The sequence below is a fragment of the Rosa chinensis genome, chromosome 1, assembly GCF_002994745.2.
Source record: "Rosa chinensis cultivar Old Blush chromosome 1, RchiOBHm-V2, whole genome shotgun sequence".
Lineage (NCBI taxonomy): Eukaryota > Viridiplantae > Streptophyta > Magnoliopsida > Rosales > Rosaceae > Rosa > Rosa chinensis.
The window spans coordinates 50472877-50496379 of NC_037088.1; the positions used below are offsets into that span (position 1 = coordinate 50472877).

Below are 23503 nucleotides of genomic sequence, written 5' to 3' on the forward strand. Positions count from 1 at the left end.
TGTAATTTATTTTAATTAAAATTAGCTAATATATCTTAGCGTACCGTGTATCCTAAAGACTGGCGTACAGCGTACCCGTACCGCAACGTTCCGCGTTTCATGTGACTTTGGTCATTTCTATTCAGTCGTGTGCTACACTCGCTAAAGCACAAGACCTCTGCCGTCAACGGCATCCTCGTCGGCCACGTCTCCCCCCAAAACGACGTCATCGAGATCACCGACTCCGTCCCTCTCTTCCACTCCCAGCTCGACTTCCTTCCCCAGCTCGAGATCTCCGCCATCCTCGTTAGTCTCGCCATTTCAAACTCTTACTTTGAATTGAATTGTGCATCTTGATTTTTTTATTCATGTACTCGAGAGGGGAGAGAGAGAGAGAGATATTCATATCGGAGGAGACAGAGATCGATGGCATATGGGGGGTAGTTTATTAATATGGCTGAGGGTAAAATTATCTTTTTTACATTAAATTAGGTAGTTGAGAATAAAAATTTGTTGATGAGGTAAGTGAGATAATTTTAACTTATTTTAGTGCTTTGGGTCAAGGACCCAAATTAAATTTATCCAGTATGGGACATCACTCCTTATTCTCACAAAGTCAAGACTGACAACTTGGGAACTTGATTTCGAGACTCAAGATCCCAGGCCGGGGTGAGATATAGAGGACTCCGGTCCTAGACCCATAATGAGACTCAAACTCTGGAAATTATTATATGCACCAACGGTACAAATGACCAAATACTTATAAGATGATCTCAACCATTATATTTATAATTAATACTTTTATTAATAATCTAAGAGTGCACTGAATCCTCCTCACTCAAACTCATAACCCCAAAATTTCAATAACCATAATCCTCGACGCCATCACTGTCCGGATACCACACGCATTAGCCTAGCTACTTCCGTGAAAAGCAACGAATTCAACGAGAAGAAGCACTCCTGAAATATAGTATCATTTGTTCCTTGGCTTGCTTTAGTCACCTGAAGGAATTAAGCAACTAGGGTATTTAGCTACGTGGAAAGGTCGTCATTATCATCTCTTTTTAACTTTTTGGTCTATAAATATCTGATCCCAGTTGCTCCGACCACAAATATTTCTCCTTAATTAAGACCGGCCAGCTCTCGTACCATGGCTGACCTTCAGCATGAAATGCGCCAAACCCTAATCTTACACGAATATAATTCCTTTACTGTAACCTTCAACATCTTTCTAATCAATCTCTCAGCTTCCACTTCCAGTCATGCCATTCTCGCTTTCATCGTCCCCATACTCGTCGCCTTTATTCAAATCAAGTTCCCAGGAATTTCAGTACTGTCTTCTCCATTCGAAACACATCGTAACACTACAGTTGTTGCGATTGCAAGCTTACTTGCATATTGCTTGATTGTTGGGGTTAGGGTAAGGTTTCCTGCTAGGGCTCGTACTTGGTCAAGATTTGCCATGTTATTTTCTGGTTTGCTCTTGGTTGCTTCACTGCTTTCAATTTTGCTCCCTGACTCTTGGAACCATGTGCCATATATGATGTACTTCATCTATGTCATAGGGGAGGGTTTCCAATTAGTCCGAATGCTTCGTCAACAAGCGCGCCGACGTCAACTGAGATCGAGGCGCACACTGCTCCCTTAGAGGGTAGAGCTAGCTGAGATTCATGAGTTTGCAGCACGTGTATGAGAGCTAGACCGAACTAGCTGGTGTATATATTTGTTTTCTCGCCTCATTAGGAGAATATTGGCAAGTGAAGTTTCGTTTAGAAGAGTGTAAGTATAAAAATGAATTGAACTGTGTATAAAGTAAACCACTTATAAAGTAATATGTGTATAAAGTAAACCACTATGTATATAAAGTAAACCACTTATAAAGTTTGCTCAGAAGCAAACGTACGTGTATATATATACAACTTCTACGTACGTAGCTACAAATAAATTAAGAAATTTTTTCTACTGTGGATACTTATACTCCCAAACACTAGGACTCGACTGCAGTTATAATTTTATATATAGGAAAACAAGCCTAAAGATTTCAGTTTCACGAATCTACAATATTATTCCAACTGAAAATTCTTCCATATATGTATGTGAAGTCAAAACAGCGGGTACACACTGAAGATCGATTAGTAAGGTACCAAAGCTTAACATCATAAAGTTCCAAAAACAGCAAATGATTAAAGGATATATAAAAGCTCTTTTAGTTGGTACCAAATGGCATTTATTACTCACAAAAAAGTGCTAGTGCATTCTTTTGTTTGTTTTCGCTGTTTTCGGGCCAATTATATCCAGTTGATTGCAACTTTTTAATAGTTTAGACTGACATTTAATTTGCAAGAATTCTTACATAGGGCAAACGTAACACGTGGTGATAGAAGCAACCCAATTAAAACTCAAAAAATTTAAAGTGTGTTCTGAATTTATCCTCACTTAATAAAATGAAATACTCAAAACATCTTGTTACATGTTCATTAATTGGGCAGCCTTACCAGCTATGTAGTACGTTTGCCCTACACTCTCTTAATTTGCTAATGGTTCGGATATAACTCATCATTTGCTACACAAAATGATGAGACAAGACAAAGACTTACAAAAAAGGATTGAGATCCTCTCATTGGCTAGTTATGGTCCTTGAGTATCTTCAACTTTTTATCTCGGCCGTGCATTACATATCTAACAGTTAATAAACACCCACGTCAAAATTCACATTAAATACCAATCTTTTCATATTCTTCTGTTAACAAAACTCAACGCCGTTCGCAGTCATCTTGTCTTTCGCATCTTACTGGCCTTCACCTTTTGCAAGAATTGCAGTTTCCATTGGAAGCTTTGAGGTGATGGAGTCATGGAGAGCCCAGAGTCCAAATCCAAGATTCACTCAAATCAACCCCCCCTCCTCCTAATCCAAGATCAATATAGGCTCAATTAATTCATTGAGTTCAATTTTGGGTGGATTTTCTCACACGCAATCGAGAGAAGAGAAGATGAAGGATCTTAAGCTCCAACCCCAAACTCCGGCAGAAATCCGATGGGGCTATTTCTCATACACACAGGCCCAATTTTTCGATTGAAGTATATATACTCGAAATCTAGGTTCGAGTTGGTTTACCTTATATCCGTCGAATGGATCCATGACCAAGCATTCCAGACTATCAAAATCAAATTCAAGCAAGATCCCCAAACATTTTTTCTGTTCTTTTAAACTCTCTTCCCACAATTTCTCCAGAACGATAGGTTTCAATTTTCTATTTCATTCTGAATTTTTTGATGTCCCAAAGTCTAAATCCTAAATCGAATTAAAGTTTTTGCATTGAATTGCAGAAGCTGAGCTTTCCTGACTGTGTGGATTAAGATCGAAGAGAAATCCAGCACGGTTTCTTCATGTCGAGCTTGATTTTCATTCTGGGGATTTAGATATCTTATCTGGAAATTTAGATATCTCATATTGAGTTTGACAATTCTATTAATTATGAAATGGCTTTTGATATTCAAGGTGCAGGTCTTGAACACATCCATATAAGTTTAAGGTGAAGGTGAGGAACGTTTAAGGTTTTTTATTTTTTGGTCTGAAAATAACTTCATTAAGCCAAGGTGCAGGAATAAAAAAAATATATAGACGGCGTTAAGGTTATTTAATAGAAGACTACTGGAAGTTTGACATTTAATGTGAATTTTGATGATGTGGTTTTTTATTAACAGTTAGATGTGCCATGAACGGCCGAGATAAAAAAAACTGAGGATGTCCAAGGATCATAACTAACTAAGGAGTGAATCCGGATCCTATAAAAAAATGTCGACTAGGAACTTGATCTATTCCAAAGTAATCAAATGATCTTTTCCAAAGCTGTATATGCGCTGATACATGCAAGAGGTAAAACACGAAGAGGAAATGGCCTACCTCTTTGAGCAGATGTGCTACCTAGTGCACAAGGTTTTAGAGATTATCTTTCCAGAACAGAGTCGGAGCTTTGGGCAAAAATCTCATCAAATGCACAAATGGGACGGATGATAAAGGCCCGACCTTGATCGGATTTTGGGGTTAAACTGTAGAATATGTACTTTTGGAATTTCTTTTTTATGTAAATGACGCAGTCGGAAAGTAACCTAGGTTTACAAGCAATAAACCCTAAGCAAGAATTCTAGAGTCCACCAAAGAAATTTGAGAAAACTCTCAATTTGATTGATATTATGATAAAGATACGTTCTGCAGCTGTATAAGGCTGCTTATATATGAGGAAAAAAAAATAAGTAAGGTGACTAACAATGAAACCCTAAAACCCACGGGTTAAAACAAAATAAATCTAAATCAAACTAGGAAACCTAAATGTTGAAAAGTAGTAAATTTATGTTTTGAGGCCCGAAAGGACGTCAAAAACCCATACGTCGTGGCGCAATGACGAGTTTTGTTCATGACATCGTTCCCTTCTCGGAAAGGTATAGTAATAGTCATTCTGACACCTAATGCCAAATTTGCGGCAAACCGGGTTTTCTTTTTTTGTGATCGAGCTGCACTTCAATCTTCGTCGCCATCCGCTCTAGATCAGTAAATTTATGTAATCTTGTTTGAATCGTACAGTTTCATATATTTGTGCATTTGTCTGATTTTATTTGTTTGACAAAGATTGACTTGGAGTCGGAATTATCAGTCAAGGAAAAGGCAAAAGGAGAATCAAGAATGGATGAAATTGTTGGCAACATTGTTGAGGTATGTTACTTTCAATTTTGAATTCTCTCTTACTTTAATCATAATTATTTCGGCCATTATTTCGGTTTATAGTACGTATCCTATGTTTTCTTGTTAAGGTAAACAGGAAGCTCTGTAGTCAGAGAGTTCTTCTCTAGTATCAAATATTCATCCTATGCAACAATGAAGATTAGAAAAACAAAGGTTAGATATCAATTAGTCTCAATCTAGAATCAAATATTCATCTCTAGTCTTATTAGTCATTGATTCCAGTAAGATAATTCCGGATGCAAAGCGTGTTTTAACAACGCGGTCATTCAAATAGTGCTTAGCAAGACAAAATCAAAGATTGAAAGAGATACACACACACAAATCCTATCCAGAGCGAGGCCTCGCTCTGAAATTAAAGTACTAGATTGGAGTTTAGGGTCACTTTTCGGTCTCATATCCATATCTCGACCGTTCAGTTTTTAGGTACTATTGTATAGATCATTTCTGCAAAATTTCAGCCAAATTGATGATCTTTACGGTATCTAACTTGTTGAAACCAATGGACGAACTGAATCTGTCCAGCCTGAAACATACTAGCTTCAAGGCAGTTACCAATGCTTTAACGACCATCAATTTGGCTGAAATTTTACAGAAATGATCTATACATTAATACCTAAAAACTGAACGGTCAAGATGTGGATATGAGACCAAAAAGTGACACTAAACTCCAACCTCGCACTTTAATATCAGAGTGAGACCTCGCTCTGCATAGGAGATATAAATAATATATACACACACACACACACTCACATATATATATATATATATATATATATATATATATATAACTTTGCTCAGGTGCAGATATCCGCACCTAAGAAAAAAGGTACGGATTTTAGGTTTTGACCCACTTTTCGATCATATTTTCACATCTTAACCGTTCAGTTTTTAGGTCCTAATGTATAGATCACCTCTGCAAAATTTCATCCAAATTGGTGATCGTCAAGGCATCCAAAACTGCATTTACACGAACGAACAGAATCTGCAGAACCGGAACTGTTAGTGTACATTGTTGTAAATTGCAGTTTTGGATGCCTTAACGATTACCAATTTGGCTGAAATTTTGCAGAGGTGATCTATACATTAGGACCTAAAAACAGAACGGTTAAGATGTGAAAATATGATCGAAAAGTAGGTCAAAACCTAAAATCCATACCTAAGAAAAACAGCGGACGTCCGCAGTGGAGAAGGGCTGTATGTATATATATATATACATACATATATATATATATATATGCTTGTGCTAAACATTGGACTCGAAATCGAACTAACAATAGTATGAGAAGGATACATATGGAATGGAATGCACCATGCATGCAAACTAAACCATTAATTTCTTCTGCTTATCAAGTGACAAAATATATCGATGTGCAGAGCGAGAAAGAAATGAAAGAAACTGTTTGGCTCCAAAACCAGTCTAGGTAGCAAACTGTCTCTTTTGATGCGCGATCGTGCCAACACCGTGTGGTGTAGTCGCTAGGGCGTCTCTTGGCCTGATTTCTTCTCAAAAGTTGTGGACTAGAAGAGCACCAACCTTGTCACCAGATTCTTTTCTATGCCTTTCAGAAAAGGACTTCCGCCTTACGGATATGGACTTGTGGTGTGATCTCTTGCGTCACCGAGTCAATACTTAGTGTTGTAAACTAAGCAGAGCAATCACCGAGAAGTAGAAGAAAGCACGGGTTTGCTAAAGCATGACTTTAGCTTCGCTGGGTTGCGAGGGCGTTACCCTTACTTCGCTGGTTTCAACTACGTTGAAGGTAGGTTGCTCCGGAGAGACTTTGATAATTTCAGAGATTGGTTGATTGAAGAGTTGTCGTTGTTGTCCCTTGAAACCTGATATTTATATCTAGGGTTTCGACAGTTCCTTGTCATAGAATGATTATTGATTGAAGATTCCTAATTAGTCTCTACTACTCAAATCCTATAAGGGCTCGTTTTCCTTATGGACTCCGGAATGGATGAAGCTATAACTCAAACCCAAGTAGACTTATTTTTGGGCCGCAGGTATCGACCCGCTATGCTCAATCCTCTTAAAGGATATTGCCAAAAATACTTTTGATCTCAAACAGAAATCCCCTCCCCTCCCCCAACCCCTCCATGTCTTGTTTTTCCCCTCCCCCAAGTTCTCTCCTTTGTAGATCGATAGATCTCGGGAGATATTGTCTAGTTTGACTAGACAGTGTTGTTTTTTCAAGTGTGTGAATGTTGTGGTGTACATGGTCAAGGTTCTTTGGTGGGCGTTTTGGCACAGCATAGAGCAAAAAAATTTCAGATTGCAGATTGTCAATCATACATCTATTGTCTTATTCCGGTAATGTCCTCATCCTTTCAAACTTTGGTGGTTGGCTGCTGTTCTCCCCAAGTTTTGTTCGTGGATTTGAGTTGTCTATTTCAATAGATCGGTTCTTCACAGATTATTGCTATTGTTTAAAGTTTAGCTCTTCGCAGTTGTTTAGTGTTATATTCGGTGATTATTATAGGTAGTATTCTCATTGTTTACAAAGAATGTTTATTAATTGTCTCTCTTCTGTTTGTTTTCTTATGGCGATGGGCGATGGCACATCATTTTTTCATGGCCCTTCTTGCAAACCATGATCCATATGGGAAGATACTTTCATCAGGCAAACGCAGCGAGTTTTGAAGCACCGCTAAGTGCTACTGTTGGTGGTCTGCATGCTTCGCCGAAGTGGTTGTCGGTTTGGCTAGCACGGGTAGTTCTGTTCTCTAGCTATGGTGGTGGTGGTGGTGGTGGTTGTGACACGTGTTCGTCTCTAGTGTAGCAGCGGTTACATAACTTCTGAGCAGTTACCTAAATTTGTTGGTAACTTGTGCGGTTTTCAAAGTTGTTATTTGGTTTGCGGGTGGTTAAGAAGGACAGTTATCACCAAATTCGGATTATGTCATTTTGGTGCATCTATGGCTGATATAAATCCATTTTGATGGAGGCTTGTGTAGAAGTTAAATCTTTGTTTTGTTTCTTTTTTTGAGTTCATTGTACTTTTGCTCCACATGATTGTAGTCGGGCGGCGCACCTTATAGAAAGTAATTCGCTTATGGTTCCCGACTTTCATGTTTGGGTCAATGATCGATAGTCCTCCATGGCTATCTCGTATTGTAATTTCTGATGTTTGTTGATGGTTTGTTATCAATGGTAATTCCACATTCTCAAAAATAAAATAAATAAATTTAACTCTGACCTGATCACGGTGAATTATTAGGCAGTCCAAGCCAATAACATCACTCTAATTTCGTGGAGACCATGCATATAGGGGTAAAAAAATAAAAGATAAATTAAATTAAAAGACCAATAAAAATTAAGAAACAAACACAAATTGAATGAGCCAATAACATCAATCAGGACCACCAAGTGTATTATAGTCTGGGAGCACCTAATAATTTCCCATTGCGTTCTAACCAGGGTGTGTACAATTTATGTGCCATATAATTAACTCTGCCCGATGGGAGTGTAGAGTGTGTTTGGATGAGGGAAAAAATGATGGAATTTAATTAAAAGTGAGGATTTCATAATTCCTAAAAGTCAATTTATTTGTTTGGCATTATCAGATTAGAAATTTTAAATTTCTCTGTGGAAAAAAACGAAGGAATTCATTATTTCAATTCCTCACTTTAATTTCCACCAAAATAGATGTCATTTACAAATTCCTTTGCAGTATTCAATTTTTATTTCCAAAACAAGACTTTTTTCTATTTTATCTTTTTATTTGTTTTAAACTTTCTCAATTTATTACACATTTCAAATCCTAAATAGATGTAACCAAACAATAGAAATTGCAATTAATTGATTTTAAATTGATGGAGTTAAAGATTTCATCATTTATTTATATATTCCTACGGATTTTATAATTTTCTCATCCAAATGAACAGTAAAATTAATGTATAATTAATGCAAAAGTTTTCAAGCATAATACGACATGCGATCATGCATATGCATGACCGTCAATGGCAAGAGCCCACAAATCGAAGTGCGATCATGTGTATCCATAACCGTCGACGGCGAGAGCCCACTAGCTCTTCTAACTCGTTGACAGTAACGAATTAACCATATATTTTGAAGAAGTTCCTCCACAACTCGTCGGTAAACCCTTCCATACATCATTCGTAGAAAACCAAATCCCCGGCTCACCCAATATGACATGAACAGCACGTAATATGGTACATGCTCCCAACAGTCGGGAAGCAGAAGCGCGAGCAGTGAAGCAATTAAGATCAAACCTGAAAACGTCCTAACGACTCGACAGTTGACAGTGTAAGCGGGGAATCTCTGCATGGCCTCTAGCGCCAGCCAATACAGAAGCAAGCTTGCAATGGCGGCCATTGTGGTTGTATGGTGCGTTTCGAACAGCGAAGACCACATGTTGATCCCTGGGTACTTGATCTGAACGAAGGTTAAGAGTACCGGAACGATGAAAGCAAGATTGTTAGAGGGTGAAGCAGTAGTCGTAAAAGAAGAAGAAGATGAAGAAGCAGATACAGTTGGAATTACAACGCCGAGGTAGACTTCCACGTGACCTCGTTGATTATTCAAAACTGTGGATTGCAATTGAAATTGAAGATGATTATCAGTGGCCATCTTACCAGACCAGATCGACCTAATCTAAACTTGCTAGTATTTATAGGTTCAGTGAATCAGGCGGAATTGATGAAGTATCCGATTGTCGTTCACACGGGCGACGCGCCTGGAGTTTCTCAAGTCGCGACTAAACCGTGGTGGTTTGGAAAGTTAATGAGGGAGCCGCAAAAACCTGAAAAGGGATCAAAGAGCAATGAATACGTGACATTTGGATTGCAATAAGAAATAACGCGATCGATGTTTTCTCATACTGCAGCAGAAATGGGTTTGACCTAGAGCTACGGCGGAAGACAGTTTTACATATAAGACTTCTGAAAGTACAAAAAGTTGAGGGGGAATGGGAAACTATTTTTCAATTATATTATGAGTGAGCATGAGTGCATTAATCAACCCCGCATGAATAAAAGTAGTCCTACACATTGTTAGATGTGTTTTCATAAGGAAGAAAGAAGAGAGAGACATATAGGAAGGGTTAGGGAATTTGTATCTTTGTTCCTTCCGTAAGAAGAAATGTGTAAAGTTGTAAACTGCATGGAAATGAGTTTAATAATTTACAATCGATCTCTTGTATAATTCATTGATTCATGAACCAGCACTATCAGAAATAGATACCTGTTTCTTACAAAGATTACTGTCAGTTCTTTTGGATTTTGAGTCATAGCTTCGAAACCCCCGCCGGCCAGTTAAGAGTGCGGAGCTCCCTCTTTGGGGCGTTAGCCAAAAAAGAAGCCTCGAGCAAGCCCAACCATTACAGTTATGAGACGCACATAGTCATATACCAAAGGATTTTGATAAAGCTATCTTTGGTGAAACCGCGTTTAATTGGATGAGGTTGTAAAAACTAGCTAAAAGAGCCCAACTTGCGGGCAATCTCGGTCTATACAACCCTAGCCCAATACAGGCCCAAGGCCTTAAGTAAGCACCCAGCCAGTCTAAACGGCCTTTTTTTTGAAAGGCCAGTCCAAACAGCTTTTGATCATCAGAAAATGCATTTGTTGCCCAAGAGAATTTTCAACAGTTTAAGTTATTTTTTTGGCCAAAATAGCTAACAATGTGGAATGTAACTACTATATCCTTAAGGGTTCTTCAACAATACTAACTATTTGCTAGTTACATAAAAGATTTATCAAATTGTAAGTTGATAATTTGATATGTACGTGGTCAAAGGGAACGAACATAAAAGTGGAGAGAAAACTATGACTACTGCTTTAGCTATTCACAATGCATGTAGACCTATAAATGGACCGGATTTGGATGGGATCAACCTAAATTCAAATCCGTTTACTTGAAAAAAAAAATCGATCCAAACCCGCTCCGTTAACCCGGCGGATCGTTGATAGCTCGATCCAAATCTGTATCCGCCGGGTTAACGGATACCCGATCCGCTAATCCGACCCGTTATAATTTCAAATATTTTAAATAGTAATATTAAATTTATATCATGATACCTCATAAGATATTAATAAAATATTAAAACAACATGAAAAGTATCACCAAAAGTAGAATTACATTCTTAATGCTTCTTGGAATTTTGGGTGATAGACTATTCCTTAGATTTCTGCAAAAAATTTGTATTACAAATTCTTCATATTTTACATTTTATATTTAAAATATATATATATTAATAAAAAAAATAATATTTTATTATTACAAAAATGGGCCGGATCATTAACTGATCGAATCGACCTAGATCCGTATTTGATCCGTTAAATAAACGGGTTAACGGATTTGGATCGTTAACAGATCAACGAATCAAAACTTTCGATCCAAACCCGTCCAATAGTCACGGATCTGAAGCAGGTCTGGATCAAAATCCGGTCCATTTACAGGTCTAGCGCACTACCTAAATTTAACTGAGCTATTCTGTTGGAGTTATATTTTTTTATTCTTTTTCAAAAGGAAAATGTTTAAGATCCCAAAAAATTATACAAAAAGCCTTTACCAAATGATGTGGCACATGCTACATCATCATTTTAATCCTAATAATTTCCAACATGTCTTCTTATTAAATCCTTTTCAATATAAAAATAAAAATTCAACAATCATTTGAAAAAATAAAAATAAAAAATCAACAATATGAATAAAAAAAGAAATAACAAACCTCAGCTAACCCAGAAACCCCAAAATCCCAATTCTGAAACCCTAAAATCCTCACCCCGATTTTGCATATCTCAACCATGGCGTATGTAGATCACCCATTTTCGATTACCGACGTCATTGTCGTCGGCACCCTCATGGCCTATAATCGCGTCGGTGGCGAAAAAGCTCACGGTACCCTAATATCCTTCTACTCTCACAGTGGTGACGCAGCGAAGCAATACATGCAGAAACAAATTGAGATATTGAGGACAAAGTCTCACTGGAAGAAAGAATATTTTTATTTGTGGGATGAGGTACGAATATTGTTCCCAGAATACTAGGAAAGTGAGCTTTTGTGAATAATGATATGAGAGTTGTCTTTGTATTGCACACCAACCCTTAATTCTACCTTAAATCTGCTGTAATTCCTTCAATTTTGGTAAACCCCAAGTGTAGCATTGAAATAACTTAAGCAATACCCTTAATATTAGAGGAGGGTGACCAGGATAATATTTCTGTGCGAAATATTTTTGTAGTATTTTGATGTACATGCAATATGATTTTGTTTGATTACTTTCAATTTGCCAATTTTCTTATTTCAGGATTTTGAATTTCAGGAATGTCTTTGCAATTCTTGGTGGGATCTTGTTCATTCCAGGTTCGATCTATTACACACGGATTGCTTAGCCATGCTTACAAATGATACAAGGGCTTCTCTTTCTCCAATATACCGCCTATGTAGCAGCGGTTCCTTTACCTTGCTTCAACTTCACATGTACAGATCTCTCCTTCACTTTTAGTTCTTTCTTTTGTGTTTCATATTAATAATATTAGTGTTAATGTTGTAATGGGATATTGCGTTGATATCTACTCAATAGTCCATCAATTGTAATGTTTTGGTTGAACTACAGCACACAAATGGTGGAGGGGGTTCTGCTGTCATTCCCATTGAAGAATATGGAACTGAGTTTAAGCCCAAGAAGGCTGTGAGGCTCTTGTTAATTCACTTAAGTGATAGGAACCATTATGATCTGCTTGTATGGGAGATTGAGAATAAGAAATGCAATCCATGCATTTTGTAGTTCTATTCTTCTAAAGTTCTGTTCAAGATAAACTCAGTTTGTTAAACGGAAATTTTCATAGAAATTTTCTACCAAATTTTGTTCATCGAAATTTTCATTCATTTAGTAATGCTTGATCTGCAGCATTCGTAAAGCATATCACAGTTATCACCCGTTTGTGTAAAGCATCTATTGCGATTATGCAAGACAAAGAGATTCACAAGAAGTTGGCATAAACATGTATGTCTTATTCTATTTTTGATATAAAAAAATATAATAGAAAAAAAAACACTTAGAATGGTGCTGAAAGTGTCTTAAGTTAGATATATAGCATCCCATACATGAATCACAAATGCAATTGGAATAAAATTTTTAACACCCAGGAGCCAAATCCAATGAACTTCATCATTCACAAAGCTGAATCACAAAATTTCTAGCACTTTTCATGTAATGAATCACAGTCAAGATCCATAATTTCTCTTTCTGTTTTTGTTGCACAAACAGTATCCGCACTCCAAAATACTTGTTTGAATTGCTCTTCACAGGCTTGGTTTCTAAGGTACAAGTGTTGTGTAGTTTCATCATTGTGCATGTGCCACTCACTTGAAATTGGTGGTATAGGAATCAACCCTGATGACAAATTTACCTACAAAAGAAAGGTCTGTCATTTTTTTTTATTTGATAAGAAAGTATTAACATGCATATACATGACTATTAACTTGTAAAGAATAAAAATTCTAAGTGCACCTACAATACCTGTACAAAATGCCCTTTATTCCCTATCTTGACAAAGCCAATGGCAATCTCAGGTAACTCAACGTCATGCTGTTCATACATCAATATCAAAGGAAGAAGAGTAACACATTGTACATTAGATAAATGGATCACCACCACTTTATAATATGTGGCAACTAGATACCCCATATCTGGCATGCTCATGCAATACTCTTTCTTTGCATAACCATTCTTATTAAAATTAATTAAGTGCATGCTCAAGCTCAAAATATCGTCTAGGCCCGTATATAAGATCTTTATATAAGGAACGCATGCTTTGTAGTTCTTACAACAGATCTTTCCGTACATTACGCCACGCTTTTTGACCAAATCCCATTGCCTCAGCTATAACTCTATATCCACAATTACCATCGGGTGTCACATCAGTTTGGGACGCAATATACTGATGATATCCTTTTGGAAATTGATTTGTGTATATATTAGTTTTGACAGATGCTAACTTCGTACAAACTTTAGATGCCTGAAAATTCAATGATGTTAGACTAATGTAATGGCTGAAAGATTAAAGACATAAATTGTTGAAATATGTTTTTGGTTGACTGGAGGACGACCTTTATTTCGAACAGATAATGGATCAAGTATTTCACAACCATTCTCGAAAAGTTCTCCATCAAGCTTTGTCTTCTCAACCAACTCAATATTATCTCCTTTCCTTTCGCAATCAACTTTACTTTGAGTCAGCTTCATTTTCAGATCATTTAATATCCCTATCACCATGTTACAATCTTCTTCTTTGTCATCTGCTAAGTCTGCTACCTCATAAAACAAATTACACATCTTATCATTTCTTTGTGCTTCAGGCTTGGCAGTCCAATTGTCATAGCTTATTTTCACTTTGCTATGACTTCTTTTTACACTTGCTGTCCATCGTTTTAAAATGTATTTCTCTGGAACACTGGCCATATTTTTATGAATTAGAACCACAATTGCATGCCGACATAATATTCCTCTGAATTCAAATAGACGACACACACAATTTACCTCACACCTGTCCTCATTAAAATGAACTATGAATGGGACACGTCTCATTTCTGTACCGATCTGAACATCTTCATCCACAGTGATATCTATAATTGTACCATTCCTTTCAGATGATGATATGCCACAATGCATCTTTCCTTCTAACTCTTTCAGGAACTCTTTGAACTTTGCATTTGTGTAAGCATCATGATATTGTTTCTCAATATTGTACATTGTGAAACACGGAATCTTTGAATTGAAAGACTGAAAATCTGCATGATTCTCTTTCTCAACTTTATCTCGTAAAGCATTCTCATATTGCTCCACAAACTACTTTAATGTAGTCTTTGAGTTTACATACCCATCAAAGAATGCATTCATGCTCTCGCTACGCTGAGTTGTAGACATGCCTGCCCAGAAAGTGTCTTTCACAAAACTAGGTACCCATCTTCGCCTCTCCTCATATAATCCCAGTAACCATTCATTATTCTGTAGGTTATACTTTTCAATAAATAGCTTCCAACGATCTTCAAATTCATCATCACTTAGTGAATCGTAAACAATATTTTGAAAAGAAAACTTGATAGACTCGTATTTCTCTTTGTAGCCTTTCAATTTCTCTGAAACCTTCTTCATTATATGCCATAAGCACCACCTATGTCGTGTATTAGGAAAGACAATCTCAATTGTTCTTTGCATTGCTTTATCTTGATCTGTAATGATTGCATTAGGAGCATGATTAGACATACATGTAAGCCAGGACTGGAATAACCATGTAAACGTATCTGTATCCTCTTTCAATCCACATCCTAGTAATATTGATTGCCCATGATCATTGACACCTACAAAAGGTGCAAATGGCATGTCATACTTATTTGTTTAGTATGTGGTGTCAAATGTCACAGCATCACCAAATTCCTCGTAAGCAGCTCTGCTTCTTGCATCTGCCCAAAACACATTCCTTAGTCGACCCTCCTCATTTATATCCATTAAATAAGAGAAATTGGAGTTGTCAACTTGCATTTTCAGAAAATACTTTTGAATAGCAGTAGCATCTCCCTCCCCTAGTCGCAGACGCCTTACCTTATCAAGAAAATTTCTCACATCTTTCTCTAGGAATGTTATATTCTCATGTCCACCGGCTTCAACCACAAAGGAATTGAAATTCTTTTTTGGTCTTATTCCAACTATATCATTTGTTGCTAACCTCTTTTTAACATGTGGCGGTAATTCTCTTGAGTTTTTATAAAACCGTCTTTTGCTTGGAGTACTAAGATCATGATTATGTTCAAGCACAATGGAGGACGCTAACCATTTTCCATCAGGGAGTAAATTTGCATTGAGTTTAGCCTTGCAATCTGATTTTGCAACTGGTCGTAATTTAAATGCATGTCTTGACTTGCTACTAGGCTTGCCAAAACGTGAACATGTGAATGTTATGTACTTCAATTCCCCATCATCTCCTTTGCTTGATGTCCTTTTACAAACTTCAAACCCTATTCCTTTTCCATAGGATTTATAATACTTCTCTAGCTCATCAATTGAGTCAAACACTAGTCCAATCTCTGGCTCTTTTACCCTTTCTGTCACTGTTTCATTCCCAGTAGTTTCGATATCAATTTCTTCATTACTTCTCTCAGTTTCCGCTTCATCCCCACATTCCATATTTTCTCTTCCACATATACAGTATCCATTTCATTCTCAACACTTTCCATTTCTTCTACAATAGACTGTTTTTCTCCTAAAATAAGATTATGGAAACACTAATTCAAACTAATGGATGTACAAACAAAAGATGCATTATCAAGGCATATAACACTTAAAACTTACCGAGTGGCAATGCTTCCCACATCCAAAACTGCTAGAGAGATGCTTTGAACCTAATATGGCACAAAAAAAGCCTTAATCCTACAAGGACAATATGTTGCAAACCCAAGGTGTTAGAAAAGCCGGAATCCTTTGAAAAAAAAAAAGTAATTATCTATGAATTGTGGAAGATAAACTTTTGGTCTATAATGTATAAATTCTTCAAGTAGCATACATTAATCTAACAGCTCAGCAAATATATATATATGTGTGTGTGTGTGTGTGTGTGTAACCCAAGGTGAAGCCTTTACCCAAACATGCAGTTCAACAATATCAGGCAATGAGTAGTATAAGAGCTAGAACATGATCCTTCCAATTATCAGTTCCAACCTACAACTACTATATTTGAGTTTTAGGAGTATCATCTCTATTTCAAATTGACGTTTTATGGTGTATATGAGTGGGAAGTTTCTATAGAAGCAAATTCATATGAGATCCTATATTCCTATAGTTGGACCACGTATTGGCAGAAGCCTAGTACTCTTGATTTCATGAATTTGCATAGCTGGAATAAGTTAGTTTATATTGATAATGAAAGGTTCCCAGTTCTTTAGCCAAGCAAAAGAATTATAAAAAAAAAAACCTAACAAGCACTAGTTTATTAATCATATGATTCACGTACAAAAGCCATTGAACTCTGAAACTAAAGACTAAACTCAGTATTCATATATAAGTGTGCAATTAATATACTTACAGGGAGAGGAAACAGATTGATATGAAAGCTGCTATCCAAGGAAATTGATTAGTACGTATTCAAGACTGCCGCTAAGGCCTAATAATATTTGAGCAATGACTAAGAGAAATAGAGGAGAAGCTACATGATTTTGCATCTGTGAGGACTTTGAGATGTCAGCTCAGTAACAAGATGAACAATGTTAACGATAAAAGTAGTCGTTCTGCAATTTAGAATACGCTTGATTTTGGTAAAACCTTGAAGATCAATCTTCTAATTAGGTTAGGTTAATCTCATCAAGTCTTTTATTCAGATAAGGAAGTTATTTTATTATTATGATGATTTTTATTATTAATTTTAGGCTAATTTAAAAATGAATATAATTAGATAATGCTGAAAATTGTTTAATTGAAGATGATGACGTGGTAGATGCCACGTAGGACGCCACATAATTTGGTATTAGTTTTTTGTATAATTTTTTGGTGTATGTAGCACTACTCTTTTCAAAAACTAGTTAAATATACATGACTAAAAATATTCTATTCAAGATGCTATAAACAATACCAAAAGTGCTTTTGATAATTTGAAAGCACTTTTGCCGATTGAAAAAGCCAAGGTCAAACGAGCTTATGGCTTCATTCCCTTTTAAAAATATTTTAGAGTCTTCTTTTGGAGAGTTTGATTAGACTAGAATAGGTGCCCGCGCGTTGCTGCGGGTTTTCGAACAGACTACAAGTTTTGAAAGACAGAGAATTTAGTTCATATATATAAAATAACTGCTGTTAAAACAGTTACTCAAAAATACATTGACTAATGCTTCATATCAGGAGCTAACATTACCATTGACATAGGTGTTCTGGTAACGTTGAAATATATATTACAAATGCTGTTAAAACAACTTCTCCAAAATACAGTGATCTGCTTATAGGCTAACCTAGTGACTATATCAAAAGTGACATCAGTTACTGAGAGCTTGTTAGCCTAGTGATGATTAGCTGTGGAGGTTGTCCAAAAAGTTGTTGCCTCCATTTCTATTTACACAAAAAGTGACATGATATTTCACTCCAATTTTTCCTTGTTCATAGTATTTGTGGATGATGTTGCTGATTCATTGCTTCCTTCCCTGTTATTGTGAAAGTAAAAAGTTATAGAAGAAGTCAAAGAAATGATAGGTAAACAAATGAAATTGACATGCATGTAGTTGTTACCTACGGAGCTTTTTGTCTGGATTGGCACAAATCAAAGAGAAACCAAACAGGTACAAAAGTTCCTCTACTAAATAATAAATGCAAAGTTTCACAACCTACTATACACAATTCTAGTATTCTCTTATTTTTATCTGAAAGTTTAGGCCAGAAAACTTGCTGCACAATTTCAAGTAATAATTCATAAATTTATATCAAACTAAAACATTTAGAAATCTCACTGCTCTCAATTAAAACATTTAGAAATCATAAATTTATATCAAACCAAATATCAGAATACTCATATATAATATTCAATCAGCAAACCTAATCACTATACAAATCAGAGAAACGAAAATAAAGACCATTACTAAAGAATCATCATCAACCTTAAGGTAAAGGAAATATTCATTCAATCTTTGGAAGCATAATACTGGAAGCATACATTCTTCATGATTAAATAATAAGGCCGGTAATTAATTTCAAACCATAATAACTTGCAGTAAACACAGATCTCATAAGGAAAAAAAAAAAAAGATAAAACGGTTTTCATTTTATTAAGTTTTAACAAAAAATCTGAATAGGTCAATTCAAATTCATCCATCAAACTTAAAAGTAATAGCTGAAATTGAAGTTGTTGTTCAAGCTCTCTCTATGCTATAATCTGCAATGCTACAAAAACAACACTTTAAATAAACAACTAACTCACTCTTTCTTTCATTGCTTCCAAGTGCTAACACTTTAACATATATTGTCAAATACATTAACCAAGCATACATTTAATTACAATTAATTAAACACCAAAACTATACATTTAAAACAGGATAACAATTATAAACTGCAACCAAGCCACCCGAAGTAAAGAATCGATCTAATAAACAAAGAGGACCATATTATGCCAATTTCTACAATACCAATGCCAATACCACAGTAGCCACTTTAACTAACCATATTTGCAGAAAAGGATTTTTCAAATCCCTATGCATAACACAAAACAGAGAAAAACAAAAAGAATTTTCTTTTTATGAAAAAATATCTAACCTCATGTGATCAAAATAAAGCAAAAACAATGATCAAGTTCATACAGTAATGCTAATGATCAATTTCATATAATGATCAATGTCACACATGTCTTCGTATTAAAATATGATTGAAAATAATTTTCACTTTTGCCCAATCTGCAATCACTGTTCAATAATACTAATGTTAATATCCATATTAGTGTTGCTTAGATAGATTACATTACATAAGTATGTATAGAATAAGCAACTGAAGCATACTTGGAAGACTTTGACTATTGATAGTGCTGCTCTAACATCATTCTGTACTTATTATTATGTGAGCTTAGTAAACTGTTTATCTTTTTATATGCACTCTCGGATTTATCCTCAACCTTACAGGTTCGCTTTGGCATTGTATATTCATTTATCACATCTTTGCATTGTATATTCACACAAAGACGCACCTGTTCCTCTGATAAAAAAAAAAACCAAGCAACCTCTCCCAAAACAAACCCAAATCTTACTCCAAAAGTCAATCAAAATGGACCAAAATCTTCGATCTCTCCTCTTCCCTTTTCCCACCAATGGTCTACAATCAAAATCCATAACTCAAAATTTCAAATTTCAAATCAAATTGAACACATACAATGCGTAAAACAAACCTTTCCTATTTACTTTCGGCCCAACCTGATACTGTGAAACAGCAAAAGATGGATATCTGCTCCTCTTCAATGAAGGTTAAATTTGGTAATAGAATCTGAGCTTCTTGGCTGTTAAAAAGTAAAAACACATATTATCAATGCAGGCGGGACACGTATTTTCAGCTCATATAAAGCATTGCACATTCCATTATTAACCATAACAATGACATAAACATGAAAAACAGAGGAATATAATTATTACTTGATCTTGAAAGACAAGACAGGTGTGCAAGAGGGAGAAGCTCTGGTCTCTGATCTCTTCTGATATTCTGCTAACAGATGCTGCAGTAGGAATTGTTTTGATCATACTGATTTCACTTGAATTATGAATGCAGCAAAGTAGGAAAAGACATGCACTTTTACAGGTTAGCTTCTTTGAAAAGTCATGATCCCTAGTTATTTTAATGACCAATATTCTTTGAAAAGTCATGATTCGTAGTAACAAAGACAAAAAAAAATTCCTTCTCCTCTACTCATTTATAAACCCAGTCTAGTGAAAAACTGAAGCTAGTATATGCAATTTCAAGGTACAGGGGAATTACTCTTTTAACTATTTTAATGACCAATATTCACAAAAGACACTGAACAATCAAACTCAATAAAGAATACTTGAATTGCTCCACAACAGCCAATTAATTTACATCACCATCTCTCTTACTAAGCTTATTAATCATCTCATTATCTACACCCTAGTTTTCTCAATTTTTAATTTACCTACAGATTGCACATCTTTGCTACTTCAGTTAGTTATAATGCAAGCAGAAAGATGAAAAGCTAGTCTTAACTCGTATTGGTAACAACAACATAATGGTAGGTTAGTTCCCAAATTCTATTTTAATAGATTACTCATATTGGTAACAACAAAGGAGTTTCAATTTGTATAATCCACGTTTCTCATCAGTTAATTATTCTCATTGTACAAATTTCGTGAATAAAAAATTAATAAAATCTGCAGAAGAATAGTAGGTGAAATTTAAAGAAAATGATGGGAGAAAAACCTTTGAGTATAGAAGCTTGAAGCAGCGCCCATTGGCTGTAATAGAAGGCTCTGTTGCTGCAAACACCAACACTAAGAGTCAGAAAACCGAAACTCGATTATGAAAAAATAGGCAAAAGATATACTTGGTTAAACTCTTTGTAGAGCCTCCAAAGAATATCTCTATCCCCAAAAAGATATGATCCAGCCTAAACAATAAACGATTACCTCACAAATCAATTGATTTATTCACAAACCAAATCAATTAAATTAGTCCAAAATCAATAGCTCACTCACCCGTTAATCTTTTGATGTCAATTCTTCTTCCATTTCCTCCACAAACACTCTGCCTCTCCTACCCCAAATCAATCACACACGGAAGAATCTGTCACGAAAACATCAAATTAGACACACACCAAACAGTATCTCACAAAAACCCAACAAATAAGTGTCGAATCGAACAACTATACACAAAAAAACAACATACAGAACCAATCACCTAACAACTGCATACCTGTAGATCCGAAAAGACCACCCAAGAATGAACACAGAAAGAAACAGAGAAGATCACGCTAATCACCCTAATACCTCATCATCCCTCTCCTTCCTAAGAACAAACCAAAACATAGAGCTCATCAGAAAAACCAAAACGCCAAATCAATCGCATGCAGAGACCCAACATGCAGAATCAAAATCAATAGCTTAACGCAAAAAGGAACCAAATAAAAATACGAACTTTCACAGTCAGAAATTTTGGTACCCACCCTTCAGTCATGTAGAAACTCCTCTCCCGTTTCCTCCAAAATCACCCTCCTTCTCTTCACCCAAATCAGCCACACACCCAAGAATCTGTCACAAAAACACTAAATCAGACGTATACCCAACAATCTTTCCCACAAACCCAACAAATAAGTACCAAATCTACCGGACATGAATAAAACAATAACATGCAGAACCCAGCACCCCAACAACTACATACCTCTAGATGCGCAGACGACAGCTTACAACGAAGAGAGAAACAGAGAGGGAATGCTTGCGTCAATCAACCCAAGACCTTTTATACCTAGGCCAAACATAACACTGTAATTAAGCATATCACCCAAGAACGCAGAGGCGAGACTAAAACAAAGATAAGGAACGAAACGTAGAGAGAAGAAACGCAGAGAGAATGAAGATCGCGTTTCTGACCCCAACACCTTTTATACCTAGGTCAAACATCAGACCGCAATTAAGCAAAGAATGAAGGGTATAACTATCTTTTCACATAACCGGCTCGAGCCGAACCGGCACTGTTACTAAGCCGATGAACAGTTAACTGAGAATTAGAAGATTATAAATATTGCTATACTCCAAGCCTTCAACATCCTCGTTGAGAAAACATGTAATGACTTGTTCTCTCCAAATAATGACAAAAGATTTTGGGAAAACCCATCTAAACTTCTGCAACATTGTTTTGGTCGACCAGCTCACTGTATTAAGCCTACTTAAGTTCATAATTATAAGTCGCATTGGATTATACCACTTTTTTGGTCTAGAACTCCACCCGGTAGCTAGAGAACTTTGGGGTTCTATATATATTACATATCCCTCTATCAGTCCTCCGATTATCATTTTTGACAGAACATATGGCCCATAATTTTCGAAATGAATGGCAATTCTTAATCATACAAGAAGCACTACTTCCTGCTGCAGTTGCTTCAACTTCGATCCATGTCATTCTTGTGTTTTTGGTTCCCACACTCCTTGAGTGCATTGACATCAAATTCCAACACAGCTCCTCTTCCCCATTTGAAACACATCATAGCACAGTCATGCTCACCATTGTATCCTTAATTGCATATTGCTTATTCCTTAGGGCTAGGCAAACCTTCCCTAATAATCATGCTCCTAGCTTCCAAATTGCCATGCGGTTTTCTGGTTTACTTGCACTCACTTCCCTTCTGTCACTTGTTCTTCCTGACTTTTGGTACCCTCTCTCCTACATCATCTACAGTTTCTATATCTTGGGCCACTGTCGGGGCTTACTCCGAGTCCTGTGTCTCTTGGGTTACCAACATGCCGTCAACGGATCCCTCTATGTCATAAGCAAGTGTCAATCAGTTGTATGTAGCCGGAGAAGAAGTCCCACTGCACTGTTGCCGCTGACAGTTGTCTTTAACTCCAGTCATGAGATCTGATACGTAAATTTTTCTTTCCTTTTTTTGTTTTTACTTTTTGTCAACTTTATTTAAAGAGGGAAAGTCGTGGATATGTATTTGTTGTAATCTTCTGTGAAATAGGGTTTTTATGGCGTGGTAAAATCCCTAGTTTATAAATTTCTTCATAAGCTTGTTTTTTTTTTTTTTTAAATAACAGACTTATGTAATAATTAAAGTGTTCCAGAACTAAGTCATCTTTGATTTCTATTGCATTAGTTTTTACTTGGCGAAGTGTTTCTTATCTTTGACAACTAAAAGCTAATTCACATCCTCACTTAGAAAAAAATTCAGATTTCCACGATAGTGTGACAAAAAATGAAACTCCGTCTTTTAGTAAGCGACGTATACAAATAGTTATTTAGTGTATAAGCAATTCTTCTTTATCTTATATACCAATATTGGCCCATATGATATTATGATAATATGATGGTTCCTTTCTTTAGCTGGTGCAAAAAAATAAAAAAGGGAGATGCAATTTCTAACTAGAGTTTAGCATCTACTATAATTTCATTTTTTTATTCTAAAATAAAACAACTAGACAACTATGGGTTCATCCCTGTGAGTCTTGTGGAAGAGCTTAGCTTCAGCATATCATAATTGCGTACTCGGCGTGTAAGGTTAGGTAAACTAGATTATTGATGAAGTGGTATTAGCTCAGTGGTTAGAGTGCCCACTGCCTAGGATCCAAGTCCTGG

General features: G+C 36.1%; 2 protein-coding genes and 1 long non-coding RNA gene across 3 annotated transcripts; 1 reads left to right on the forward strand and 2 right to left on the reverse strand.

Annotated features, from left to right (window-relative positions):
* Positions 1-11433: 11433 nt before the first annotated feature.
* On the forward strand, positions 11434-12383 carry LOC121049582. The gene is made up of 3 exons (XM_040507349.1): positions 11434-11707; positions 12011-12168; positions 12305-12383. The coding sequence occupies exons 1-3, from the start codon at positions 11492-11494 to the stop codon at positions 12381-12383; spliced, it is 453 nt and encodes a 150-aa protein (XP_040363283.1). The 5' UTR covers positions 11434-11491.
* Positions 12384-15088: 2705 nt separating this feature from the next.
* On the reverse strand, positions 15089-15874 carry LOC112169123 (protein FAR-RED IMPAIRED RESPONSE 1-like). The gene has a single exon (XM_024306100.1). It carries the CDS (start codon positions 15872-15874, stop codon positions 15089-15091), a length of 786 nt encoding a protein of 261 aa, XP_024161868.1.
* A 3703-nt stretch (positions 15875-19577) lies between these two features.
* LOC112185239 lies at positions 19578-21698 on the reverse strand. Its single transcript, XR_002930179.2, has 7 exons — positions 21590-21698; positions 21375-21459; positions 21125-21217; positions 20908-20995; positions 20633-20688; positions 19837-19916; positions 19578-19703 (listed from the first exon to the last, which is right to left on the reverse strand). It is a non-coding gene; the product is annotated as an uncharacterized LOC112185239 (long non-coding RNA).
* Between the last annotated feature and the right edge of the window lie 1805 nt (positions 21699-23503).

What these genes read in the sequence shown, in the direction of transcription:
- LOC121049582 (XM_040507349.1), top strand. Translation starts at nt 11,492, where the DNA reads ATGGCGTATGTAGATCACCCATTTTCGATTACCGACGTCATTGTCGTC. An exon ending in ATTTTTATTTGTGGGATGAG is followed by an intron (nt 11,708 to 12,010) that starts GTACGAATATTG and finishes TTTGAATTTCAG; the next exon opens with GAATGTCTTTGCAATTCTTG. An exon ending in ACCTTGCTTCAACTTCACAT is followed by an intron (nt 12,169 to 12,304) that starts GTACAGATCTCT and finishes GTTGAACTACAG; the next exon opens with CACACAAATGGTGGAGGGGG.
- LOC112169123 (XM_024306100.1), bottom strand. Translation starts at nt 15,874, where the DNA reads ATGGAATGTGGGGATGAAGCGGAAACTGAGAGAAGTAATGAAGAAATT.